This window comes from Takifugu rubripes, chromosome 9 (genome assembly GCF_901000725.2).
Source record: "Takifugu rubripes chromosome 9, fTakRub1.2, whole genome shotgun sequence".
NCBI classification, from domain to species: Eukaryota; Metazoa; Chordata; class Actinopteri; order Tetraodontiformes; family Tetraodontidae; genus Takifugu; species Takifugu rubripes.
The window spans coordinates 12,162,692-12,189,949 of record NC_042293.1 but is presented as its reverse complement, the minus strand read 5'-3'; the positions used below and the strand labels follow the sequence as shown (position 1 = coordinate 12,189,949).

General features: G+C 47.2%; 5 protein-coding genes across 7 annotated transcripts in view; 1 reads left to right on the top strand and 4 right to left on the bottom strand.

The window, feature by feature from the left end:
• Nucleotides 1-3,362, bottom strand: part of nell2a (neural EGFL like 2a) — a 44,192-nt gene extending 40,830 nt beyond the window's left edge. Inside the window, exons 1-2 of the mRNA XM_003967490.3 lie at nucleotides 2,964-3,362; nucleotides 2,600-2,728 (exon numbers count right to left, since the gene is read on the bottom strand). Of these exons, the coding sequence (XP_003967539.1) occupies nucleotides 2,600-2,728; nucleotides 2,964-3,015 (181 nt within the window). The 5' untranslated portion in view covers nucleotides 3,016-3,362. The remainder of the gene's footprint in view (nucleotides 1-2,599; nucleotides 2,729-2,963) is intronic.
• Nucleotides 3,363-7,297: 3,935 nt separating this feature from the next.
• Nucleotides 7,298-11,186, top strand: dbx2 (developing brain homeobox 2). 2 transcript variants are annotated; one of them, XM_029841920.1, is made up of 4 exons: nucleotides 7,298-7,687; nucleotides 8,285-8,368; nucleotides 9,941-10,125; nucleotides 10,649-11,186. In XM_029841920.1, exons 1-4 carry the CDS (start codon nucleotides 7,417-7,419, stop codon nucleotides 10,859-10,861), a joined length of 753 nt encoding a protein of 250 aa, XP_029697780.1. In that variant the 5' UTR covers nucleotides 7,298-7,416; the 3' UTR covers nucleotides 10,862-11,186. The 2 variants fall into 2 exon arrangements, with proteins under 2 accessions (XP_029697780.1, XP_029697781.1); XM_029841921.1 differs by lacking the exon at nucleotides 8,285-8,368.
• A 220-nt stretch (nucleotides 11,187-11,406) lies between these two features.
• LOC101065978 (prolactin-like) lies at nucleotides 11,407-12,422 on the bottom strand. The gene is made up of 5 exons (XM_011607616.2): nucleotides 12,413-12,422; nucleotides 12,159-12,337; nucleotides 11,985-12,086; nucleotides 11,715-11,900; nucleotides 11,407-11,616 (listed from the first exon to the last, which is right to left on the bottom strand). The coding sequence occupies exons 1-5, from the start codon at nucleotides 12,420-12,422 to the stop codon at nucleotides 11,407-11,409; spliced, it is 687 nt and encodes a 228-aa protein (XP_011605918.2).
• A 623-nt stretch (nucleotides 12,423-13,045) lies between these two features.
• szl (sizzled) lies at nucleotides 13,046-14,471 on the bottom strand. Its single transcript, XM_003967489.2, has 4 exons — nucleotides 14,148-14,471; nucleotides 13,885-14,051; nucleotides 13,711-13,803; nucleotides 13,046-13,612 (listed from the first exon to the last, which is right to left on the bottom strand). The coding sequence occupies exons 1-4, from the start codon at nucleotides 14,426-14,428 to the stop codon at nucleotides 13,302-13,304; spliced, it is 852 nt and encodes a 283-aa protein (XP_003967538.1). The 5' UTR covers nucleotides 14,429-14,471; the 3' UTR covers nucleotides 13,046-13,301.
• Nucleotides 14,472-16,688: 2,217 nt separating this feature from the next.
• mov10l1 (Mov10 like RNA helicase 1) lies at nucleotides 16,689-24,172 on the bottom strand. Of its 2 annotated transcripts, none has more exons than XM_029842253.1 (27): nucleotides 23,783-24,172; nucleotides 23,412-23,691; nucleotides 23,145-23,335; nucleotides 22,732-22,891; nucleotides 22,537-22,649; nucleotides 22,163-22,350; nucleotides 21,955-22,086; nucleotides 21,549-21,798; nucleotides 21,247-21,461; nucleotides 20,944-21,058; nucleotides 20,610-20,787; nucleotides 20,453-20,523; nucleotides 20,276-20,367; nucleotides 20,129-20,184; nucleotides 19,843-19,937; nucleotides 19,698-19,770; nucleotides 19,456-19,637; nucleotides 19,193-19,339; nucleotides 18,968-19,089; nucleotides 18,779-18,878; nucleotides 18,549-18,695; nucleotides 18,287-18,460; nucleotides 18,059-18,208; nucleotides 17,877-17,984; nucleotides 17,129-17,269; nucleotides 16,960-17,051; nucleotides 16,689-16,888 (listed from the first exon to the last, which is right to left on the bottom strand). In XM_029842253.1, the coding sequence occupies exons 2-27, from the start codon at nucleotides 23,503-23,505 to the stop codon at nucleotides 16,873-16,875; spliced, it is 3,402 nt and encodes a 1,133-aa protein (XP_029698113.1). In that variant the 5' UTR covers nucleotides 23,506-23,691; nucleotides 23,783-24,172; the 3' UTR covers nucleotides 16,689-16,872. The 2 variants fall into 2 exon arrangements, with proteins under 2 accessions (XP_029698113.1, XP_011605779.1); XM_011607477.2 differs by having other exon boundaries at nucleotides 21,247-21,444; nucleotides 21,553-21,798.
• Between the last annotated feature and the right edge of the window lie 3,086 nt (nucleotides 24,173-27,258).

Genomic DNA, 27,258 nt, shown 5'->3' with positions numbered 1-27,258 from the left:
CGGACAGCCCTCCTCTGCTTTTCTATTTGCCCTATTTGCCCCACGGGTTTAACTTCCACCCTCATCTGCAGCAAACAGACGCAACATTTGCCTGCCATCCATGAAGGGAAAAACGGGCAACAAGTGGGGAAATGCAGACCAGAGAGAGTGTGCACGTGTGTTCTCGTGCACGCCTCGTCCCGCCAAAGCTGGCAGTTAAACCCCTTAAATACTCCCCCCCCCCCCCCGGTGTCTCCACTCTTCTGGAACAAATACCAACCCAAACCAAGGGCACCTCCAGGGCTGCTGCAGCTCTCTCCCACCTGACGCTCACACCTACGCGGGGGCTAATGACAGCCTTCCACCGCACCGCTGCCCAGGAGGGGTTCCAAATATTGCCCCCCCCCAACCACCCCCTTTCCATGGCTGTCAGGGCCCCCGGGGTCACCTCGGCGACGTCTCATCGGCTGATGTTTACAACAGCTGGGCGAGCAGAGGCGGCGGTAAACTTGGTCTCCTGATGTCATTAATCAGTAGGCTAATTAAATAAACAACTAATTAATTAAATAATTAATTAAAAAGCAACAGATTTGAAGTAGAAACGAGCGTCGGGACGCATCCGTGGGGCATTTCAGCCTCTTCTGAGCAACACTCCTCCACGACCTACACGTGCGCTTTTGCTTCGGCAGAACGTGGATCTTGCTAATAAAATCGGTGTTTTGCCGACGCTAACTGCCCGGGAACGCTCCGACAGAGGACATGAAAGCAGATAAACACGGAGGTGTTCCAGGAATATGCAATTTCCGCCATCCTCCCACTCGCTTCATGACTTTCACATGGTCCTGTTTCGCACCGTGGGGGGGGGGGCAGCAACAGATGACGAGCGTTCCCTCCACAGCGGAAACCCATTTACACACATATTGCCTCACGCAGGCGAGATTCCGGAGGAGTCCGGCCGTGTTCCTGCGCTCCTGGTGTTTGCACTTCCCAATGAGTTGGAGGGGGTGGGGTGTAGGTGGGGAGGGGAGGGGTAGTGCCCCCCCCCAACACACACACACACACACTCGCTCCCTCGCATATACGACTGTTGACATATTACAAAAAAGGGCGAGAGGGGGAGGGGCTAATGACCTGATCATTTTCTGCTGTGGCAACAGGATTGGGGTGGGGGGGGGCGGTGGATCGGGGTGGGGGTGTGGGGGGGGATTGGGGTGGGGGAAGGTGACGGTGGCTCCGGGGTGTTTCTGTTCTGTCCTCCATCACTCCCGTCCACCTCTCCTGAAGCGGCGCAACGCGCGCCTGACGCCTTCCCAGGCATCAGCAGGGGTGTGCTACAAAGCCACCCCCCCCCACACACACACACACACACACCCCACCCCACCCACCCCCACCCTCCATCTCTGCTCCTCAGGACTCTTTGTCAGGCAGACAGCCGCACACATGCGCGCGCTTCTTTACTGGGAATTACTTTTCCTGCCGCCTCCACCCAGCACCCTGAGATAGCAGCCCTCCCGGGGGGGGCTCCAGGCAGACAGGACAGCCGGGGGGGGGGGGGGGGCGTCCTACCTGCCGTCTAATGAGCGTCGGAATGTCACCTGGGGCCTGTTTCCTGATCCCAACCAGCCCTGCATCCGTACACGTGGAATGAACAGAGTCTATCACACAGCCGACAGCTCTGCTTTAGCAATTATTTTTATCATCCTCACTGTGACAGGGTACCCCCCCCACCACCACCACCACCACCACCAACAACACCCCCCCAACATTCCAATGACAGGATCTGAGCTCTAAATTCTGGAGTCTTCTCCACAAAGGCGACGTAAAGAAGATGGGATTGTGATGCAGGAGCGAATAATAATGCAACAGAGACCAAAGCGGAGCGGCGGGAACTTGTTTTCTCCGACGTTCTCCCTGCCTCGCTCGTCCTCCACCGCTTTTTCCTTGTGATCAGCCTCTCCCTCCATCCCAAGTGCTGCCGACGAGGAGAACATCAAATGGACCTGAACTGCTGCCGTCTCAGCGGGTCGCCGGGGAGATGAGAAGATCTCAGCGAGTGGGCGGGGAGCAGAAAAATGCAGACAAACGGCGGCGTGGTTCGTCCCAAAACAACACCCTCCGCTGCGGAAGCCACGCTGAGCCTCTCGTTTTTAGGACCCCGGCATGGGAACGTCTTTGGTTCCTGCCACTGATCTGGGAGCTGTTGCTGTGTTCTGACAACTTTGGCGGCTCGGGTGCGTGATGAGCAGCATTTGGACACCTTCCTCACTCCGTAGGATGCACAATGGTGCTGCTCCGCACACCCACAGTTTACATCTGCTGAGTTCCCCTCCGTCTAATCTGATTATGGCCCCCAACCACCAACCCATCCCTCAGCACAAGTTTTTCACAGGGGCCCCGACGCTGCCTTTTGTTCAGGCAGGTGGTGCTTAAAGGACTCCCAGGAATCCTGCTAATCCACAGCTAACATCTCTAGACAGTCTCCCACACAGCCGCCATCAACATATTCCGGCGTAAAAGCGTCATATTTGGCACAATCGGAGAGACTTCCTGTGATTTTAAAGCACAAATACAGTGGTTGAGACTAAAGCGATGCTTCGGCCTCCTGTGGGTGCTACTGTACCTTGGAAGTGGAACGCTCTGGACTCGCTGTGGAAGCCCTGGACCTGAGTAACTCCATCAAAGCCTTCTCCAAGTGTGAGCTCATCAAAGACACTGATGCGCAGCGCAGGGTCCACCCCGAACCCTAAAACTTGATTGCAAACACGGAGGGAAAAATGGGTTGTGATTCTTATCAGCAGTCAAGGACACATGCGATGAAAATGAATTCGTTTTGTTTTAAAAAATAAATTCACGGGAAATTAGAGCAGCGTGAAAGATGATCTGGTTCAAAATCAGCACAGTTCAGTTATTATTTTTTTCTTTTTTATATATAACCAGTGTTCCAGGAGATGGTTACTGTCAACACTCGCAGTCCCGTGTCCTACCTGAGCAGCCGCAAAATATGCCGACAACCAGAAATAGCTGTAATAATCCCATGGCGATTGTTAGAGAGAAATTAGACCATGTTTTGTCCACTTCCGAGAGGCGGTTGTTTTTCCGGCGCGGATGACGGATCGCCCAGGCTGTCAGCAGGCTGTTACCAATCCCACACGCCGAGCGGAGGCATCGTCTCAACTTCGGATGCCCGCTGATGCGCAGAGCAAGAGAAAAAAAATCCGGATGGAGGAAGAGGAGCGCAGATTAGTCCGTGGAACGCGCGGCGGCGCGCAGCGGCATCAGCGGCGGCAGCAGCAGCAGCGTCCGCGGCACAGGTGGCTGACGGAGGACGCACAAAGCCACAAGCCGCTGCCTCGCCCGCTCAACAGACGCTCCCACAGCGGAGGAGGGTGAGAACTGGAGGGGGGGAGGAGAGAGAGAGGATGGAGAGGACCTGTCAGCGGAGGAGGGGACGAGGAAAGAAGACGAATGGCGCCCCCGTGCGGCACCATAGAGAAACGCTTCAGGCGGTGAGGAGGTGAAAATATTGCCAGTGTGGCGCACGTCTGATGGACAAATACGGACATTACAGACAAATACGGACGTTACAGACACGGGCACGTTTGCATCTTTTTTTGGGAAGTATATGACTTAACAACCTGGCTGTGTTAAGGCTTGATTATTTTTGCTCAATATTAGGTCTGTAAATGATTAATTTTATTTCACTTTACTTCTGGAGACAGTCTGCATTGACTGCTTGTGTGTGTGTGTGTGTGTGTGTGTGTGTGTGTGTGTGTGTGTGTGTGTGTGTGTGTGTGTGTGTGTGAGAGAGAGAGAGAGAGAGAGGGGATCTAAACACTGTAATTTGACTCCTCTGCAAAAGCATTCGGGCTGTGAAAAGAACAACAAAACTCCCGTGTGGTTAGAGTTTTGACTCCACTTTCATTCCTCTGTGTGCTTCTGGTAATTGCCCTCTTAGATACCACACAGACCCCATCAGATGGTCCTGCGGGGTTTTGCTGTTGCGTTTTTCTACCTGTAGCCTTCCTGAACGCGCTGCAGGGAAGCATTTCTGCATTTCTGTCTGAAATTGTAAAAATGGAGCACATCGTGAATAGCTTTGCGAGCCCAGAATGTCGTGCACGCAGCAAAACTTTGGATCCCTGGCAGGCAGCAAGAAAATTAGATGCTTTGTGTTCAGAATACTTGTTTTCCTCTCCATCCGTGGGACCAATTACCAGAATGAACTGTAAGTGTTTTATCAGCGGCCATGCCTGCCCTACCAGGAGTGATGAAGAGGAGCACTCGTGGTTACACTTCCCATGAATCCAGATAAATGTCCTGCCAGATGGACATGATCGAAAGCGTTTCGGCTATTTTAAATCAATCGTAAATCGTTCCTTTCCTGCAGGAAGTGAGAAGACAAATGAGGGGACGCTTTTAGCTAACAGTCTAAGGAACCCAGACTTACAATAACAATAAAAATGTCCTGGGTTTTAATCCATCAGACTGGACAAATCGGTCTTTGTTTTCTCCAGTTCACATGACTTGCTCACGGGTCCCTAACGTGTCTGGAATGGGAGGTTATCATGAATAAATCAGCAGTGGGAGATGTTTGTCCATGTAGCCTGCGGAGGAAAGGGCCACCCGTCCCCACCCCACCCCCATCCCCACCTATTCTAGATTTCTTCTAGGTGCAGACACAGGGGGTGTAATTACTCTCCATCGCTGACACGATGTATTAAGGTGCCACCATTAAAGCACGTGCTCCTCCAACAATGAAAAGTCCTCCAGCACACGTGTGTTGACACACTGCAGGTCAGTGAGACGCTGGAACGGAGAAAAGACCCTTCTGCATCTGTAAAACAGCCACTTTGGGGGTTTATTTGACGCATATGAGCCGTGTCCTCCACACAGATGCCAACATTTGCTTCACCTGTCACCCACACACACATTTTTATACATATGGTAATAGAGCAGCTCTGAGGACAATTTGTGTATCTGATACACATGGAGACACTGTGCGCTCTGCAGATGTTCCTGGATGACAGAGGCACCCCTCAGAGCAGCAGTACTCGGGGACAACAGAATGTGTCACTCTCGGACTGTCCCGGGGTAGAAAAGTGCTGCTGAAGAGGGAGTCAATGTGGAGATGAGAGGATCTGCTCCGCTGCAAAGTGGTGCAGGCAGGAATAATCGTTTTATTCGGAATTAGAGACGCATCGGCAGTCGTATCTGGCAGGTTTGGAGTGTTTGGCTCATTAATAGATTATTTTAATGAGCATGTTGACTCTTTACTCTGCTTATCAGGAAAAAAAACCACAACTTTAAATCAATCTTTTATTCACAAAAATCAATGTACAATGTCTCAGGTTCTGCTTTATTCCTCAATAATTAAAAAGAAATGACCAACAATGATTAAAAACCTGGATTGAAAGGACATTAAGGATGTAGCCCTCTCACCTTTTTACGCGCCCCTAATCAACACATGTATGTTGATGGTTTATAGACTCCCCCAGCGCTGCTCCACACAGCCACTCCCATTAGCCCTGGATCCTATTGTCAGTGTGTGCAGTGAGCTGGCTCATTGGGCCCTCATGGTGAATGGCCCACAGCCATTCAGTCAGCATACAGAAGCTCATTAGAACTCTATAGACGCACAATTGTGAGGCACACATTAGAAACTTCCTCCTCTGGGACACAGACACCGCACACAAAGTGCCAGTTTGCTGCTAAGCTAAGCGCATTGTCCTGGTGATTCATAGAGCCTGGCCCTCTATTCACAATATTAAGTTCGAGTGGTGGAATATCAATTGCGTGTGCAATGGGCCGGTATCTTTTTAAGAGCTTTAGTGGGTTTTTTAAAAAAGGGGAGAAAAAGGATCTCAGCCGGTTTGCAGAGTGCTAGCTTTCAACAGGGCCATTGTGAGGCTCCTTGAAAGAAGGGACCCCGTTTTCCCCCCCGACCATTTCTTAAAAGGGATGCACATCAAATAAATTCACATGAACTTGCTTCAGGGTGTTTCCAAGACCTCCTGTTTAAGAATAGCCTAATTATACCTCCCACTCCCAGAGAGCACTATAGGAATCTGTCTAATTATGAAGTGGTGAATCTTAACGATGATACGCTCTTGGTGATGCCTTTTAAAGAGTCTAAAAAGTGATACGGGACCGGTTGTCGCTGTGGGATATAACTAAAGAGTGTTTTTCGTTGTGAGGTGCGGGTAACGGCTTTGAAATAGCTGCACAATTTTCTCCACAGCTGAAAAACCAGAGCAGTTAAAGTTGTGCAGGCGTTCGCCTCAAGTTTAAACCGTTAAAGCCAATAACAAGACTGGAGATTAGCCGGGTTCCCCTCTGTTTGGCCCGGGAGGTTCACCCCAGCCACAGCTCCGGGCCTGGCACATTGCCACACTCTCTGCGGACAAAAGTAGATAAAAGTGGACTGGCTGACGCTCGTCATGTGACAGAGCCGCCGTGCCTTCTCCACCAGTCTGCCGGATAAAACCTCAAATTTGATTACAAGCAACCTTTGGCTCCCCGGCCGACACACAATGGCCGGAGCTGTCTGGGCCAATTTCCATGCTCAGCATGAGGTATCTACACGCGCAGGCTGGAGCTCCCCGCACACCCCTCAACGCCCCGCCGTCCGTGTGGATATGCCTGTTTACTGTGCCTGAAATCCGGCTCCGTCGCCCCTCCTGTTGGCCTTCTATTATCAGGATCATTAGCTGTAGTGTGAAAGGTGACACAGGCCTTTACTGATTCGCTGTCTGAAACATCAAAACAGGCCAACATTCACCGTATATTATGAATAATCATTTCACCCGTATAAAACCTTGACTTTAAGGGGTTTAAAGCAGTAGGAAAAACCTAAGGAGGAGAACTAAACTCTCAAAATGCTATTAAAAAAATGCACATTTTCTTTTAAAAATAACAATATTTTTTCCTCCAACTACTTCCCGTGACTTTTAAAGTCTTCCTGGTTTATTCACTGGCTCCTTGTTTACCTGAAGTGTTTTTAAATGGTTCTGAAATTATCCCTAAATCCTCACAGTGCGCCGCTGAAGGGTTTTCTCACCGCACAAAGGGAGGCAGGAGAAAACTATTTACTACTAGAGAAGACTGTTTGGTGCATTTTAAACTTTGGCCAGCACTTTATTGTCTCTGGTGTCTATCATTTAATAGGCTGGTTGACATAATGAATGAGCCAGACCCACCTTCTGCCACTCCAGAAAGGAGCCTGGTCTTATCTGAATTGAGGAGGACATTAGGAGCTCTCGGCCAATCACGGCGCAGCCCCCCGAAGCAAAGTGCAGGCCCGAAAGAGGAACTTGTTTTCCTCCGAGTTTAATGAAGTTGGCCTGGTCACTCCAGAGGAGATTAAAGGAGAATTTAGTGTCACTGGGCTGTGACTGCTGAGGAGGGAACTCAAGTGTCCGGGTCACTGGCTGAGCGGGGATGGTCTCGGTTCAGAGCCGCACCAGGAGGAACATGGCCGCGTCTCCTCCTGCTCTTCCAGGCTTTGGGAACTCTGGGAAGAGTTTCCTGATCGACAATCTGCTGCAGTCACGGACGCCCTCGGCCCCCCCGGCAGGTGGACACCTGAGGCTGGTGGCGTGTGAACGGCCCAGGAGAACCTGGAGCTCCGAGCACGGAGCCCTGCAGATTCAGGCCCAGAGCCCCCCACAGGTGAAAGCTTTAGGAGGACCTCTTCTCCCCCACTCAGGAGGTAAACACACATATTTAAACCATTTTATTTATTTCTTTTTTTGTCCTTTAGTTGGACAGAAAAAATGCTCCAGTCACATAAAAAGGCTACAAACATCATTTGTTTAAAATTTAGAGGCAGATTCTTATTGTTATTAATTATATAAACAGATTTTACAAATGCTGGAAGTAAGACGTTAAAAAATAATACTAAACATGTTGCATGTGTCATTTCGATTCATACAACTACTTAAACCTGCAACAGTGTGAAAAATGACCTGTAATGGTGAAGATTTAACCACGAAGGGGGACATTTTCTATTCTGTGCTTCATTCACATCTGCAGAGCTTTCAAAAAACAATAAATATAATTATTTATTGATCAAAAGACGCATAATAATACTTAAGCCTGGTGATTAAGCATGTGTAATTTGCAGTTATCCTGTGGTATCTTTAAGCTAAGACCTCATTAGGAGGTGCTGCACTGTTAAAGAAACCTGAAACTAGGAGCTTCCGTTCATCGAGAGTGTCGTTCTGTGTAAATCCCCCAACACTTTCAAAGAAAGCTGAAGCGTAGATGAGCTGTGACGCAGGTGAAGGAACGGCTCCTCTGTTTGCAGGTGTGTTCGGCAGCGTGTTCCTGCAGAGCCCCCACTATCTGCTGGCATGCTGCGGTGGGTCCAGCCCCCCTCCCGTCTACTCCAGTGAGTGTTTTATGCCTCATCAGCGATGCCTCAGCTCCTCTCTAAGCATGAGCAGCGGGGTCTCTCATGCTCTCCACAGCTAATTACTGATGCAATGCCAAAGAGCTAATTCTTCGCTCAACTCTGCACAGCTCTATTCATAACCATTCACGGCTGTTTAGGGCGGGGGGGGGGGGGGGGGGGGAGAAAGGGTGGGTTTCCAGGCTTTTAAGAGCCTCAGGGGCCCCCTATTTTGTACTTGCAACTACAGACTTTTAGCAGGGGCAAATATGCAGAGCTAATAAACATCTTGTCTACTGTCATATTAAGACTACAATTACCAGGTGTGGATCCAGCTGCTGAATGCCACAGAATGTGGAGGTCCGGCTTCTCGGGAACTCAGCACCTTCAGGTGTTTGCGGAGCCCCACAAAGCTCAAACTTTTATGGCTTTAATCTTTAAAACATTCCAGGAAACCTGCAAAAAAAAGCAGCTAAAATGATTTGATAAAGGAACGCCCTCTGCTCCTGCGGTTGAAATACTCGCTGTCGCTACCACTCGGGTACGATTAGTACGACGGTTGGGGGGTTATAGAGACCAGCATCACTCATTATTTAACATTTTCCAACAGAACCTGGAAGTTATTAGTTGCTGAATACTGCGATGCCTGTCACATGATGTGGAAAATAGCATAAATCAAAAAGGCCCGGGCCCACATGTCCCTGGATTCCCCTCAGGAGGCTGACACTTTCCCACAGTGCCCGGCAACAAAACAATGCCAGGTCTGGCCGTGACCAATTGGCACTTTCACTCCACCATCCACACGCGACCTCACCGCAATTTTTCACCGCCGCAATGAACTCCGCTCGGCACAAAAACGCTTGCTTACTCCTCTACAGAAGAGGGCCGGGCCGGGGACATCCCTCGGCTATTGTGCGGCTAAAGAGCTCGGCTCCCCAACCCCCCCTGCTTTCTCCTGCCCTTCAACGCTCATTCCTGCCCATTGAAGTTCCCTGACTAGGACATAAAGCATTCAATGAAAGTGACTTTTATAGACTTTTTCGAGCTCATCTCCACATACAAACTGCCTTCATACCTGCAACTAAAAAGATTTAGTGTTGGGGCAGTGAGGCATCGCGTAATGGCATTTCCATTGAACAGCTCTATTGTTGGTGTCCCACAGGGCTCTATAGTTGGCCCTCTGGGGTAGACACACACGTTGCCCAGGAATGACCTAGTAATCAGCTTTTTAAGCGGAAACCATTGACTCTCAATGGAGAAGTGAGAAGCATGTCCAAACCTGTTATGTGGTCCCTGGAGGTGGTCTATGTGCAGATTTGTCGTACAGATTAAAAAGGCAACATTGAATGGATCGGACGGATTGTTCAACTTGACTTTTGTTGTGTGTGCACCTGTGAGTGAAGTAGCGTGGGATTGCTCCTCACAGTTCGAATCAAATCCCTTTATTTTATTTGAAATTGATTTTTATTCCCTTTAGTCACCCTCAGTTTGTTAAATTGTTAAACAGAAGATAGAAACAAACGTAGTAAGAAGTGTATGAGCCTCACGGAATCTTTTTCAATTACATTTCAGAAGGAGCAAATGTCAGAATGTGGTCTGCAGACGTCAGTCCGAAGTCACGCAGAGGGATCCTGAGGAGGGCCGTGTTCTCCGAGGAACAGAGGAAGGAGCTGGAGAGAACGTTTCGGCGACAGAAATACATCAGCAAGATGGACAGGAACAAGCTGGCAGCTGATCTCAGCCTCAAAGAGTCACAGGTAACGAAATAAACTTTAACTCCAGTATGAATGTCTGTTACAAAAGGTTTTTTTTATCATCTAGTATGAGAAATCAAATACAAAGTGCATCCACACGTGTGGCCCAAGATGTACAGAACAGACTTCAGTATGAAACATACACATCAGATTCCAGCTAAAGCTATGGAATTGTAACTTACACAAACATCTGCACATAAATATTTATCAATTTGGACCATAAAAGCTCCCTAAGTTACTATGACACCACTGAGTTGGAGCAACGGTCATATTTAATTCTTGCATTCTGCATTCTCACCGCTAGATGTCGTCAAATCTCATAATCTCTAAATCAGCAGCACAAGTTTAGCTCGTGATGTTAAGAAGCAATTCCCTGTCTTGATTATTAAAGGATGTTATACTGTTAAAAATCAGCTCACTAACTCGGGAGAAAAAAATGTAAAAATAACTTTGGGCAACTGAAGAGCAATTTCTTTTTTTTTCTTTCTTTTTTTTTTAAAAAGATGCTGTTTCTCTGTTGCTTCAGGTGAAGATCTGGTTCCAGAACCGGAGAATGAAGTGGAGGAACTGTAAAGAGAAGGAAGTTCATAACACGCGCTCCCCGATGGACGAGCTCATGGCTCAAGGTCTTGCTCAGGAGGAACCGTCCCACAATCACATTGTTGCAAATACCAAGAGATCTCCACCAGCATCACAGAAGAGCCTCAGGAACTCACAAGAGGCCCCAACAGGCAGCTGAAGCAGCAGCTGCTGACTTTCCAAACCCTCATTAAACCTGTAAATAAATAAATACTAAAATGTCACATCTTGTTTCCGAAAGCTAAAATTAGCCTTTCTGGACACGTAGGCTAACTGCTGTATTGCATCATAGATGTACAATAATAGCAACTATCCACCCGACCACATTTAATCCATCCCAACAGATTCATTAAGCATATTATTTTTGTCATACGGTATTTTCAGGAAGTAATTAATCCATTAGACACAACAGCCTTCACCCAATATTGCTTCTTTTGTAAATAGTTCTGCTTCTTTCTTTTTTTTTTACTGTAAATAAAGTGAATGAAAATGAGCGGATGGATTTTGGACATGGATCAAGTTTGCATGACAATCATTTAACACATCCTCCATTCCATCACTTGTAGCCCCCCCAAATAACAACACATGGGCAGAAGAAGGTAGATGTTTTATTTTTATTTATTATTTTGCTTAAAGCTCATGAATATCACAAGTTAACGGAGGAAAAAACCCTTGCGTTTCTCCTTTTGTGATTGTGGGAAACTGTTAACAGTCCAATCCGGGGAGGGTGGTGCATTTCAAGATGCGGAGATAGTTTTTGACTTTATTGGAATCTCTTTTGAAGCAGTAGAGGAGGTCTTGGTGATCCCCAGGATCCAGTTCTCCTTGTTTGTAGAAGGAGACGGCGGCGGAGGGGCCCGAATGATGAGGAGTGATGTAACCCACCGAGTTGCGGATCACTCCCAGCAGCTTCATCTGAGGCAGCAGATCATAGAGATCTTGAGGTTAAAGATGCTTCGGACAAGGGAAGGAACACATGACACGTTCTCTTTATACAGTAAATTCAGATTTGCCTTTTCAGCCACTTTGGCCACGCCTTCCCTCAGCTCCCGCACCATCTCACTCATTTCCAGAGCCTTGTCGGAGCCGGAGAGGTTCAAGTCCTTATTCTGACCTTGAGACATGCTCCTGTAAAGACGTGACAAGGGGTCTGTCCAAGCCCGCAGCAGCCGCAGGATCACCTCAGTCAGCTGTTCTTTCTTAACAAAACACAACAAAGAGAGAACAATGACAAGATTCTGGACACAGGTGGGTAATTCAGAACATAATCCTCGACCTCTCACCCCTAAGTTCTGCGCGTTCTCCTTGTCGTCGGGTGTTGGAATGCCGTAAGAATGGCACTTGCGTTTCCCAATGATCTTCCTGCTGGGAAGAAAATACCGCTCCTGCAGGAACACGTGCATGAACAGACGCAAACGGCAGCTGGCTCAAAGTGTCGGAGAGGAACGCAAACTCACATATTCCGAGTGCAGATCGCTGGAGGCGGCGTGCATCTTTGAGGATTGCTGTATGACCCTGTCGAAGACATCTGCCAGCAGAGGAAGAGGACATCCTGCCTGACTGTAGGAGCAGACGGGGAAGGTGTCCACCCTGATGCAGTGGTCCAGGCAGGCCAGAATCAGAGCTGCCATCCAAACTGGGAGGTGGACTACATTCAGCTCCAGAAATCCCTTAAAAACTTGCATAGACACTCTGGCTGCCAATGACTTACCTCTCTTCATGGTTCTTCTCCCACTGTGGACCATCACCAGATGACGAGTGGAGCTCTTTTTTCCCTTGCAAAACCTGACGCAAGTAGTTACGTCTGTCTGCTTTAATTGGCTAAAGTGCTGATTTACCTGCTCAGTCAATGGTAAAGAAAGCTTACTGGGGTGGAAATGCATGCAATATACTATAAAGTTGTATGTGATACAGAAATTAATTGCACACTGTCTCTGTATAATATGGCCAAAACTACTACATGTAGGTCAAAAACAACTCTCTGACTGGCCAATTATAATAGCAAGGAATCTATTGGGAAACTATAAATATCTACATCAAATCAAACTATTTTGCCATCAACTGCACCGTAGTGAACAGCACCATAAAGTGTTGTTCCCAACTGTGGCTACAAGAGTTCAAAGGGGCCGATTCAAATGTAAAGTGTGGGATTTATCATATCGTTAGTGGTAGAAAGTGCCCCGTTTGCATGCATTCATGAGTCTTTATCTCTTTACTTCTTAAATGAGCCATGCTGAACACGAGTAATGAGCATTCCTTATCATTTTTGCCAGCATGAGCAGGATCGGATCGTGTTGCAGATCATGAAGAGGCGTCCAGATGCACGACAACAGACTTCAACAGAATATTTTATTGTCATCTTTTTCCCATGACAGGCGCACAAAAAAAAGATGCCATAAATACAAACAGATGCGCATAAAAATATAATATACAGTCAATTTACATTTCTTATTATTATGTACAAGTTTGAGTGCATTCTGTGTTTGCGTGCTGTCAGAGGAGGGATGCAGCGCATATGCATTTGATCTCAAGTGGACCTGGAGTCGTGGTTCTACAGGTGGAGGTGCAACAACACTCGCTCCACCTTCCGCCCGCAGGCATCAGCATCTGTGGTGCTTCCACTTGCGGGTGGCCACGGCGATGTGCGTGTCTCTCTTGTGCCACGGGAAAAGGCGCACGAGGGTGATGGTGCCGTCGGGTGTCACCGAACCGGTCAGCACGTAAAGCTGCGAGCGTCCAGGACGCACCAGGGCGCTGGCGCACTGGGCGTTGATGAGCAGCCACTGCTGGATGAGGTGCTGGGTGTCGTACGGCAGCAGAGGTCCCTGGCGGACAAACTCCACGCGGCCCTCGACGCTGAACTCCAGCTGCCCCGAGGGGACGCGATGGCGGTGGAGCTTGGCGGTCACGGCTGTGTGCGAGGAAGGCCAACGCAAACGGTCAAGAGCCTCGAATTTCAATAGAATCTCAACGATGCGGATCTTGGTTCCAAAGGATTCTGACACTTACCAAAGTCAAACTGACAAAACGCTTCCAGGACCGTCTTCATCGTAGACGGCTCTTCCACAGAGGGACACTTTTGGCAGGCGGGTTTGGGCAAGTCTGCGACAGCAAATGGAGAATCATTTAATACAAGAACAGAAGGTCTTTATTTCTCCACTGGTGAACAAAGACAGTGCCTACCTTTAGCAAAGTGGTTAAATTTAGCGTGGGGAGTGAGGCACATGTCCTCCTCAGCGGGGAAGCGATCGCAATCAAGCGCTTCAGGCCACAGGTGACCCTGGCAGGCCAGGACCGGAGCACAACTGTCCCTCACTGCCACACAGAGACTGCGGCACGGCTGGATGAAACTGCAGGGAGACGGGAAGAAACCTTACACACTGAAGACAGAGCAAGAGAAAGAGCTGCAGGACCAGGAGGTTTTAGACGTCTGCAGAAAAACTTACGTGTCGAGACAGACGGGGGCGATGAGGGAGCAGAGGAAGGCCTGGGCCTGAGGGTGGCAGCCCGCCTGCAAGAGGGGCCTCCAGTCCTCCGAGCGCGGGACCACCTCACCCTCCAGGCTGCTGTGACCCAAAAAATTAGGCAGCCGCATCTCGGAGTATCCGACATCCTTGCAGACCCTCATCTGGTTGGGGATGGCGACGCAGCGGGTGGACTGACCCATGTCGAATGCCAGCAGGGGAGAGGCCAGAGCCAGGAGAGCCGTAACAAAGAACAGAGTCATGGTTCGCAAAATCCACAAGTCCACAAGATGGAGAGCTGCGATGTGGTGTGAGCGGTGCTGCTGCTGCTGGCTTTATATACAGGCCGCCCCGCCAGCCCCATCAGCCCTCAAGTCTGCTATCAACAATCTATCAAAGGCACAGAGACGACGTGTTTGGAGACAACGGCTTGTTTTGTGATCACTGCAGACGGGGGGGGGGGGGGGGGGGGGGGGGGGGGGGGGCTAGCCAAATGGAGGGTGTGTGAGAGGGGGGGGGGGGGGGTAACAATGGGCCGTTACTGACAGCTTTCACCGAGTGACTTTAGTGTAGCTTTTGTAATAGCAGTTAATATTTCATTAAATAAAAAGATTAATTCTTAGTCATGATTTTTCCTCCATCCCTACTACCTACCACATCGTGCGAATATTATCTTTTCTGCACTCATCAACAGCGAAATGACAGTGTCTTTGAAGAGGGTGTAAATCTGGATCGTTGCCCCCCCCCTAAAAAAACCCCAAAACAACCTGAGGTTCTGGTAGAGACAGACAGTCTCTTCCATGCGGCTTTTATGTGTTCCTGCTTCCTGAGCTGTCGGGTCTCATCAGGCTCTCCTCACTTTGAACTGCCGGCGCTGCAAACTTAAATCAAAAGCAACCAAAAACGTGATTTCATGTGCACATTTCTGCATCATCACCTGACCCACGAGCACCATCTGCCAGGAGCGTGTCACAACCTCATCATTTTAAAACCAAATCAAGCGTCTCGTCTCTTTCATGTGATCGGCTCCACACTATGAAGACCCAGAGGTTGATCAGTCTGCTGTTGGGCATCAGGCCCCAACTTGCCGCTGTCCCGCTGAAGACAGCAGAGATCTTGTTCTGAGATGCAGACCAGGCTCACAGACACGCTTATATGCCTCGCTCTCTCTCCGTCTGATGTATTGAGGCCTCCTAATTTAACAACAAACCCACATTACAGCGTCATTGTTTGGACGTCGTCTGTCTCCAGATTCAGACGAGGATCAAGGAGTGCTGCCTGGAGGCCATTTGGGAGCTTTTCCTCATGAATCGGAGGTCTCTATCCCACCCATCTGTCATGGTCATCGTGGCTTCAGGCATGCCAAAGTGTGGAACATTCTCGTTGGACCGGCTCCAACCTGCGTCCGTTTGTTCCAGCCCTGGACGCACTCTCGGAGCCAGCCGGAGCTCTCCACCGGTCCAACACCCTGATTTGATGAGCGGAGGGCTGGTTCCAGTCCGGGTAGACGAGTACAACCCCCTCAGAGGGGACTAACTGGGCAATTAGTCACAGACCAATTTGAGAGAACAGTAGTTCCACACATTTAACAAGCTCCCCCTGCCAGGAGCCCGGCAGGGGTCTGTTGTTGGGCCTAATGGCTGCCCTGTAGACAGACATAGAGTCTGTCTTGGTAATGTGTTGCCTGCCCCTGTCTCAGTAATGAGAAGGTGATAGCATGAGGACGGGCTGAACAGTGGGCACCTGTCTGTCAAGGTCCCCTCCAGCAGGTTATCAAGTCAAGCCCAAACTCCAATAAATACATGGATAAATAAACTATAAAAATTCAATTCTCTTCCTACAGCGGCTCCAAGATAACAGAATAACTAAGATGTTACTTCAGAGTAGGACTAATTTAAAGGAATCAAATCCATTGTATTAAGGTCTTTAGAACAGGACTAAGTTAGAGGACAAAATGAAATAAATACAATTAGCAAAGTATAAACGACCAACTTTTAACAGTCATCAAAAGACTTCGCAGAAGAGAAAAATGTAGGACATCAAAGCCAGAGGTGACCGGCGAAGGAAGAGGGCTCGGCTGTCTGAGCTGGGCCTCCCAATCAACAGTGAGCCCAGATAAAAGCTGGCTCCTTCACAGACACACAAGACTCATTAACAAAAGGGATAGAACCCCCCTATTTGCCTTTCTGCCCCCTCCACCCCCCCACCATCCTGCTGGGCTCCAGTATGACTGACAGTCCCTGTGCAGACTGTCAGTAGCACTCAATTGCCAAACGCAGTCTCCGAGTCTCGTGGGCAGACGCGGCCACGCCGGTGTGAGCAGACAAATGGAAACTATAAACGTCTGCAGGTTCACTCGTTATGCTAAACTGAGGCAATTCACATGGTAAAAGTTGAAATGTCATCCTTCAATTTTAGGGTATTTAACAAAGAGCTGAAAAATTAGGCCCTCGAGAGCTGCGTCTGCGGAGACGTGGGGCTTCAGAAACTCCATTAAGAAGGATTAAGAACCGATTACAACTGTAGAGTGAACAAGAGGAACATCTTTATTTAGAATAAGGAGCAGAACTGTACTTCACGAACACAAAAATTCCTTGACAAAGAGACAGATTCGACTTTTTTTTTTTTTTTTTTTACTATCTAAAAAAGGTAAAGAAAAAGCTGTAGAATGATTATTCAGCTTGACAAAGGTCATCCTGGCAGCAGCTCACTCCTCGGACACACTGGGAATCAAACAAAAGTGCGTTTGAGTTTCGCAGCAGTGCAGACGGATGCGGAGGCAGAGTTTACATACATCCTGCAGTCTCTCAGCGAGGGAGGGGGGTCACAGCCGACGTACGCCCCATTCATGTAACAGTACTGCAGCTGAGCCCTGAAGCATGGATCCTGGGAAGAACCCGAGATTCGGTGGATTAGGTGCACAGCTCAGCGTGAAGAGACTGGGATTGTGTTTTGATACTCACATTTATGAGAATGTGGGGGTTTCCCACGATTAAGAGCAGGGCTTTAGAGCGGGTGACAGCCACGTTGAAGCGTTTGGGATTTGACAGAAAGCCCAGCGTGCTCTGCAGGTCATTGTTCTCTAAAGACTCATTTGAGCGTACCTATAATTTAGGAGGATGGAAATAACTGGAAAACCTCCAGAACGGAAAAGTCATCGTTTAAACGAGGGAAGGTAACGGAAGTGAACTTGGCCCAGATAGGATTAGGCTGATCACACGCTGATGCAACTATGACGCACTGCTCCAACATGAAAGGCACTGCACTTCTCAGGATCTAAAGAAGCCAGTTTTATTTTTAAAATGATTTCCCTAATCTCCAAAAAGGATCTCAGCATTTAGGAACTTGGTCATGTTTACATTCCAGTTAAGCTTTGCGCCATTAAACTCTATAATTCACCCAAACCAACTCAACAATAATTGTGTAATGTTTATGTTGTAATTTTATTTCTATATTTATGTATATATCCTTATAACACACACACACACACACACACACACACACACACACACACACACACATACATACACACGCACACACACATATATATATGTGCTTATAATATATGCTGTATATATGCTTATAACGTTCTAATCTTATTTGTGTTTATTTATTCTGTTTCTATACTTTGTATAGGTTGCTACTACAATTCAATTTCCCTACGGGGATGAATAAAGTACATTTTAATCTTAAACATCACATTGTGCCTACCGTGGAAATGATGATGATGAGGAACTCCTGTCCTTGGAACTCTTCCACAGAGCCCACCTTAATGTCAAACAGGCCCACCTTACCAAGAAGAATCCGAATCTTCTCACACTACAGACAAATCAAGACCACTGAGCAAACCAGTGGCTTTAAAATCCCTTTACTTGAAACAACCATCGTCTGACCTGTTTCCTGTATGGGGCAATGATGCCGATGTCAGACACGGCTACAGGGTTGTACAGCTTCTTGGCCAGCTGGCAGCAGTACAGCATGACCTGGACAGCCTCCACCGGGTTGAACCAGGATGGGTTGATGCCTTCCCTCATTTCTGTGCCCTGAAGCAAACCAGAGCTGAATCTCCGTCACCTTGACTGTCCAGGTGTATTTCTGCCATCAACCCAACGGTCACCTACTCTCACTCCGTGGAAGATTAGTGGAAAGCCTTTTTTGGGCAGGCTTTTCCACTGGCACAGAGAGTCGACCACGGCCCTGGGAGCTCTGACGCACAGCTCCCCCCGATAGAAGAGCTTGGAGGGCAGCACGAGCAAGGCCTCATGGGAACGGTAGTTGTAGACCAGCTTAGTCACCTGAAAGAAGAAAGCAGCTCGATTGAATAATGCTGCCGTGTCCAGACACTTGCGTAATCTGAGACATGTGATCGTTGACCAGTCTGACCAGTCTGGGGTTGTATCCCCAGTCGTGTCTGGAGTAAAGTGGGTTGGCCATCAGCCTTTCCAGCATGGACACCCCCATCCCAAAGGCAGCGGCGATCTTGGACTTGATCACTGGGCCCAACTGACAGGGGTCACCAGCTAATACTATCTAAAGAGCAGATGGTGGGGAGACACGATCAAATAGATTCCTTTAAATAATATTGCGAATAATCCGAACTTTGTTCCTCAAACCTGTCCGTCTCTCTCAGAGATAAAAGCAATTGGAATCAGGGCCTCTGGTTCTGTAGCCTGTCCAGCTTCATCCAGAAAAACGTGGGTGAAATGTCCCACTCTGTGGAGACACGAGCTCACCATGAGCTGAATAACAAATAAAAGAGAAGCGAAGACAACACGACATTTACAGTAAGGCCCAAACCGTACTGTACTCCTATATTATGGAACAGGCCGGCACTGGAGCAGGTGCTGACAACAATCCTGTGATAGGACGCATGGCGAACATCCTCTCCTGCTTTTGAATACAGTCTCAGAACTTCTGGGATGGACTGGGGGGGGTGAAACAACACTGTCAGTCCAAAAAGTACATCTGTCGGCCTGGAAGACACATTTTTGGATGGTGGGTTTGTCCTCCGTCCCCCTTTATCTTACCTCCTCCTGCCTACAGGACGCGTTGACTCGAGCCAAACTTGCCGCGTGCAGGAACCCGCTCTGATGGAGGCGGAGGCAGATGAGGTCCGCAGCACTGTTGGAAGGTGTGCACACCAGAACGCGGCTGTTGGGCAGAAAGTGGTAAACCTGGTGGTCCAAGTCCCGAACACAAGAACAGGAGGACATGGGGTTAGATTAAACACAACCGTTGGGGTGTACTTCTTTAAAACGGACCTAGGTCCAAAGATTGAGTGAAGCAGTACCTGTAGTATTGTTTCTATAAGAGTAATGGTCTTTCCAGTCCCAGGAGGTCCAAACAGCACGTAAGGAAGGGGTCGACACTCTCCCGCCAGGATCCTCTTCACTGCCTCTCTCTGAGGTGGGTTCAGGTCGGGGTTGAAGAACTGCCCTATCCTGGGGATGGGCTTAGATGGCAAACAACCATCTAGAAGAAAGGTTATATCAAGATTTTGCCTGTTTCCGTTGGGAAATAAAACACCTGAACCTTTAGTCTGTGTTCCTTGTGACTTCATGTCAATGGAAATACTGGACGCGCTTCCGTTTATCAAGGTCGCAGCCTGGTGTTCAGATGGCTATTAGACTTCAGAGAACACAATAAAAATATCTTGAAATCTTAAATATTTCCTTACCTTGTTATCTGACACTGTTTGGTTCTCATCCGACTCATCTAACCACTTTTCTCTCCACTGAGGGGTCTGAACAGTCACCCTGGATGGAAAAAGAACTGCAAAACACAGTCAAAGAACATTTATTTGAAAGAATAGTTTGGTGCTGCCTACTAATAGATGTTTATACCTTTAACTGTACTGTATATTTATTAGAATCAAACATGTGGGACAGTGCATTCTTATAACGTCTGAAATAAAATTTAAGATTAACAGTGAATGAAATGGGACAAACTAAACATTCTCTTACTTTCTCTAAAATCCTTAGTGAGTTCCAGTGCGTTGTGGCAGCGCCTCATGGTCAACCTGGTAACAACTAATCGCTTAATATAAACGCATAACTGCCATGAATTTCTTAAGAATGTGAATTAAATCACGGCAGAAAGTCTTTTCCAACCTGTTGTAAGAGAACTCAACATCCAGCGGCTCTCCGATGTAGCCGTGCTGAAAGTCCGAGTTGGCTCTCAAACTGACACTTTCATCGCAAATCTAAATAAAAAAGGAATTACGAGAAAGAGAGATTAAACCTAAATTTTGCCAACGTTTGATTCTGCTGTGGCTGTGTTAGACGCACCTCTGTGACATAACTTATGAATTCCATCAGCGTTCCATTTCTTTGGGGTTTCTTCAGTAGCACTCTGTCGCCTAGAGAACACAGGTGTCACAACAGTGTTTGTGAAGGGGGGGGGGGGGGGGGGGGGGGGGGGCATTTGGAACTGTCATGTTTTCACCAATACTGAGATGAGGTCTTCCTTCAGCCAGCCCGGGAACGTCGAGGTGTAAAGAGCCCGCTCCTTTCTTAAGGAGGGCCCCATTGATGGAGAATTCCTTGAGTTCCTTCTGAGCGTGCAGCTCTTCCAGCCAGAGGAGAGCTGAGAAACGTGACTGCATGTTGAGAGACGACAGCGCCTGAGAGAAGAGACGCACGGTTCAGCTGTGCCAACTCAAATACACTTAACAGCTGACTCTCATTTTGGTAACATCGTTAACTTATCCAGCGCCTTCATTTTATTTGCCTTTCCTGAACCTTAAATATACCAACCAAAGGCGAGCATTTTTGTTTACCTCTCCTAAGCAGGGCTGAACTACCAGAACATCCATCTGTGCCTCCACGCAGTCCCTGAGAGCCCGAGGCAGCGAGTACGAGGGTAGAAAGTCTGGCAAGCGTCTCCTAGAGAAGCTGTAGGTGGGAGAGTCATACTTAATTAAGGATGACAGGAATAATTACAGGCTTCATCTACAACAACTTAACTGGTGTTAAATTGGTCATTTACCATAATTCCATGACAGGTGCAGAGTAATTAGTATAAGTAATATTAGATTAATAGATATTCAGAGGTGGTGCTGTTTTGAAAGCTAATTTGATACCTTGGTGGATCTCTAGGAGCAACGACTGTGATCACATGGGAAGGTGCTGCTGAGACCGGATGAGTCTCACTGGGAGCGTAGGGAGCCGAGGGCTGCAGCAAGTCCTCCTCCTTACTGGACACCGTGACCTCCAGTCGCCTCCCCATGGTAAAAGAGGAGAAGTGCAGCAGCAGCAGCTCGGCGCAGCGTCCCAAGCTCCTGACAAGTTTCACACGCTGGATTTAATCGCAGTGACAACTTGCAAAACGCCCCACAGAGAGGCTGGAGTTTCAGATGACACTGGCAGCTTCATAGGAACTTACTAACTTTGTTTGGCACACTATTTGGATAGACAGCCTTTCTCCGGGCAGAATGTTCACCTCCTTTTCTTCTCTCCTTGCACCGGCAGGATGGATCTCCTTGTCCACATCATTATTTTCTTCTTCCGCACTGCCTTCAGGGGGACGTTGTTGTCTCTGTGTAGCGGAGTCAGACCCAAGGAAAAACTGTGCTTCTGAGTCCCACCCAGCAAACTCCAAGCACTTCAACGTCTGTGTGTCTGAACCTTTATTCCTATTAGGACATAAAGGGATTAGTAAAAGGCAGCTGCTGGTGGGAGATGCTATGGGGTGCAAATATGGACATTCTCGTCAGGAGTTCTGATGAGAATCGCAGTAAAATGCAAACTCCTGGAAGCTAGCATGGCTGTTCTGTGCATTTAACACTTACTCGATCCAAAAGACGAGTGCTCGTGTCTCGCCAATCATCACGTTCCCAAACTTGCCATAGTCTGAAACAACTACCCCTTCTTTGTTTTCAAAAATGTTCTGGAGAGGAACCTCGGACTTGGAAACATTCAGACTACAAAAAGGACAATTTTATACAGACGTGCGTGTAAAAACCTCCGAGAAATCATTTGTAATGTTGGTATTAATACCTTTGATGACACGGTGCCATACACAGCGCCCTCCAGCTGTAGAGGGACTGACTGCTCTCCACCATTACCAGGTTAACCAGGTGTCCTGGAGAAGGCTGGTAGTTAGAAGGCAGCAGAAGACTGTCCAAGGAGAAGAAGACTTTGTCCTGCACCACTCCACTTTTAGCATACACACTGGTCACACGTGCCTGAAGACAGAATCAGAAGAACGTGCTGAAAAGACAGAAAAAGCTGCTGTGAACATTAATGGCTCAGCTTTTTAAAAATGACCCCAACGCATGTATTCACGACCTCTATCATTCCCTCACAGACTCGTGACTGAACCATCAGAGTACAACATATATCACAGTGCACATGATCAAGCCTTACATTACCTGATCAAGACGGCTATAACGTAAAGGGGCCACAAACTGAACCTGAGAGGTCCACTGAAGAGGATCAATGAGATATTTGGCTTGGACCCAGTCACCTTTCATTGGCACATAACCTTTAAAAAACCCAAAAGACACGCATATGTCATCAGACAAGTAAGAGGGCTGAAGGTTTGCCTTCACGGTGAGCACCAATACCATCCCAAAGACTGTGGCACGGGAAGTATGTGTTCTCGTTTATGTAGCCGCCATCTTTGTCAAACGACGTGACGGTGCCGATGAGAGGCCGCAGGCACTTGCTCTCATTATCGAGAGAGGTTTGTCCACCATCCTCCCACGCCTCTGCATATTTCTCCACCTGGGTTATACAGGAAAGGTCAAACAATGCATAATGTGGATAACGTCACTTTGTAGAACTTCCCCTGTATATTTTTGATGCGATTAGAGAGTGAAAAATCACACTGCAACATATCTTTAATTGCTTTCCATTTGTTTCTCGCCATGTTAGCTCACTTGAGCATCTTCAGGCAACTTGAGCATGTGTTCAAAGCCCTTGGACACCAGCATGCATATTTAGAGGGTGGCTGAGTGGTGGAGAAGAGCATTCTCACCCTTATTGCTTTCCAGCCTCCGTGAGGACCATCTCTCACGGCCGTGTAGTTGACCAGGTCGCCCGGCTGCAGCGGCACGCCGCCCAGCACCTCAGCGCTGGTGAAGCGCACCGCATCGTCGATCATCCCCTGGCCGAGATGCAGACGAGTCACCACGCTGCCATTAACGCTGCGAACATTCTCGATTCCTCCTTGATAAAGGAAGCAGAGGCCCTCAGGATTGTTCATGCATACCCCCGTACCACCTGCCGGAACGCTGATGCTCACCTGAAGTGTCTGAAACGTCCTCTGCGTTGACCTCCGCGGTCCGCCATAACGGAGACACCAGTTTCGACAACATGGTCTGGACGGCGGTAAGCATGTTATCCAAAAAAATCGTCCCCAAGTGGAAACTATCTAAAACAGAAATCTACAACAAAGTTTGTACAGTGGGGGAGTAGTTTTGCGTGGTTAGGGAGCACTGGCTGGAGACTCGACGCTGCACGTTCAAGCTAGCATCGCTGATGTAGCTTAGCATCAATGACGGCCCTCAGTCGTTGGAAAGCACCTGTGAATGAAGTGGACGGAAACAATCTGGTGTTATTTTCCTGTTAATGCTACAAGCACAGACTGAATGCTATGTGTATTGAAAGAGAAACCTGTTTGTTCGCTGAATCAGCAAAGTCTTTCGCAGGCGCAAACAGCAGCCCCAAAGTCAACTTTCTAGCGTTGGTTGCACATGGACCGTAAATTGCTTGTGTAATTTATACATAATTGATATTAACCGTAAAACCAGTTGCCCTAGCTTTGTATTACACAGATAATTCGAAAACGTTATATCTTTTAATGTTTAGTAGGATTTAAATGACCAAGACTGCATTTTAAAGTAAGCTAAACTCAATAACACTAAATTCAATCTCAAACGTGTGTATTATGACCTAAAAATAAATAAAATAATCTATACGATGTATTCTGAATTGCAACACGGACGGAAGACTAATTGTAGAAAAAGACGTCCCCCTACTGTTTACATCAGTCTCTGGAAGAAGGCCTCCAGCTTTATCGCAGTGCACTCTGGGATTTGTAGTTTAGTTGGCGCTAAACGTCAATGCCTGTTCAACACGTTTTCCAGTTTTACACAAGTTTGATGTAGCACACACACACAAACACACGCACGCATACACACGCATACGCAATGGGGGAAAAAGTATTTAGTCAGCCACCGATTGTGAGGACTTTTCATCATAGGTAAAAATCCAGTAAATCACAATGTAGGATTTTTAAAGAATTTATAAGTTCCTGCATAAAATAAATATTTGGTCACCTACAAACAGGCAAGATTTCTGGCTCTCACAACCCTCTAACGACTTCTTTAAGAGGCTCTTCTGTCCTCCACTCACCTGTATTAATGGCACCTGTTAGAACTTGTTATCTGTATAAAAGACACCTGAGCACATCCTCAAACAGTCAGACTCCAATAACAACATCTGTTTTTCTTTAACGTGGACAGGATGCCTGATTCGTTTTAAGGAAGGAATGAATGGGGCTATTATCGTGTGATTTTTGAGCAAAAACCTCCTTCCATCAGCGAGAGCACTGAGGATGAAGACATGGCTGGGTCTTCCATGACAATGATCCCAAACACATCGTCCTGGCAACAAAAGAACGGCTCCACAAGAAGCATTTCAAGGTCCTGGAGTGGCCGTGCCAGTCTCCAGACCTCAACCCAATAGAAAATCTGTGACAATATAACTGCTCCCCCATAAATATAATATCAAATATAACTACAAAGAGCAGTCTAGAGCAGTGATGCTTTGGGGCTGTTGCTGGGCAACGCTTATGAGGAGATCTGCATGGAAGAATGGGCCAAAATACCCTACAGTCAGTTCATTGTCAACAAAGGTTAGATTATATGGAGTTGAACTTTTGTTGTTGACCAAATACTTATTTTATGCAGGAATTTATATAAAAATCCTTTATATTTCACTTTATGTATCTCACAGTTGAAATGTGCCTATGATGGAAATTACAGACCTCTGTCATCATTTCAAGTGAAGGTAGCTGAATAAATACTTTATATATACACACACACACACACACACACACACACACACACACACACACACACACACACACACACACACATTTGTTTGATTTGAATAAATTTAAATGCTTAAAGAAAAACACAACAAAAGAGTTGCATAACAGTACTAAATTTTAATTGGTGCCCTGTTACAAATTGAAAATTTATTATCTGACCACAAGTAATTAATTTCAGCCAAATTTATGGGGGGAAGAGAAAAGATCTGTTTTGGGAAATTGTTAGCAGTCAAAAGGGACCATATGATTTTTAGCTACTTGCAGCATGCAAACACTGATATTATATTTATGGCGGAGCAGTTGTATTGATTTAGCGTCTCCTTAAAAGATTTAACGTAAGTGGTTTGTAATTGTGGTTTTTCTTTATGGACCCCCATTTCGGTCTAATTAAGAGAAGAATGTTGCATTCATACTTCATCTTTGTCTGTGTGATCGGTGGATGGAAACACTTCAGTTGGGGTTTATTGGCTTTTCCTGTATGCGATTTTATTTTTGTTAAATTGGAGATCACCGGATTTTCACCACAAGAGGGCAGCAAAGATGCTGTCAACGAGCAACAGGTTGCAACTGCGGCCAACAGGAATCAGATAAAAGTAGAATCTCTGAACGAATGCTCATGTACCTGCATTCTGCTTATCTGTGAAATCATTAAAATATTAGAAATGCTTACACACAATACAGACATAGATGCAAACAGGAAAAGAGAATTAATCCTTAATCTCAGTCTGATTATGGATCTTTAGATGATGTCTTCCTGTCTTCACTGCAGATAAAGGATGTTGGTTGGAGAAGCATGGAGGTACCATTTAAACTATCATATATTAGTATTTCTTTTTTATCCAGTTAATTGTTCATCAAACAAATCCTTGCTTTGTCTGGTAAGGGACAGAATCTGTGTTTACGGTGTTCTGTGTATACGGTGCAGTTCATGTGAAAGGGGGGATTAATTAGATAATCTTTTCTGAGAGGCGTCTCTGTTCCTTCAGTATGGATACCAGATGCGGCTTGGAATTCATCTGGAATGATGAATGTATATATAACTCAGGGAAAGTGTAGGAACATTACAATGGCGCGCACGGCCAGTGCTTTCGGCATCTGTTATTTATCATATTGGAATGAGCGCAAAACATGCTGTATAAAATTACAAACCCTAAATGTCATTCGCAGTTTATATTTTTGGCATATTCTCTATTTTTTTCCTCCTCCCTTAGTTCTTTGATTCTTGCCTTGATTGAAATGGACAAAACTGCAGGCAAAATAACACCCTGCAGTTGTTGGAGAACTTATCTGCTGAAGAGCGATACACATTAATGGTGCCTTGAATGACCCATTTATGCCTAAATCCTCTATTCCCATCTTGAAAAATCACAAGATGGGAATAGAGGAGCAGGTTGGAAACGTTTTACTCTTATAGCGGCTCAGTTCTGACCCGTGAGAGAACTTCTATCTTCTTTTTATTTTTTTTTTAATGTCCCTTCAGTCCTACCAGCACCTGCAATGAATTTTAGGAATACTTGAACATTTTGGGCAGCGTGTTCTTGGCCACAGTGACAGCAAGAGTCTCAGCCAAGAAACATCTCGGAGCAGAGGTTTGAGGAAGCCACAACATGTGGTTATTATACACGGGGTTTTGTACGGATGAAACGAACAATAAAGCGTTGATGAGTGAGCTTTACCTCAGTGCTTGTTGATCTATGACATGTGAACATGTTGTGCCCTCCAGGGAGGCGTGTTGGTGCGGTGGTGAGCACTGTTGCTCCATAGCACACTGGTCCTGCTTTAATACGTGTTCCCCCCGATGTCTCCGTGGAGCTTCCTGAAGCACTTTGGCTTTCCACCACAGTTCAAAACAACATGCGTGTCGGCTTAGCTGGAGACTCTAAATTGCCCCAAGTTGGAACTGAAGTCAAATGTTGTGACAGAATCCGGCTGCAGGGAAGACCGCCGCCACAAGATGGCGCTGCTCCTTACCCTGATTCCACAGAGGCTGTTAAAACCCAGATGATCTGGTTCGATCAGGGACTGTTCACAAGTT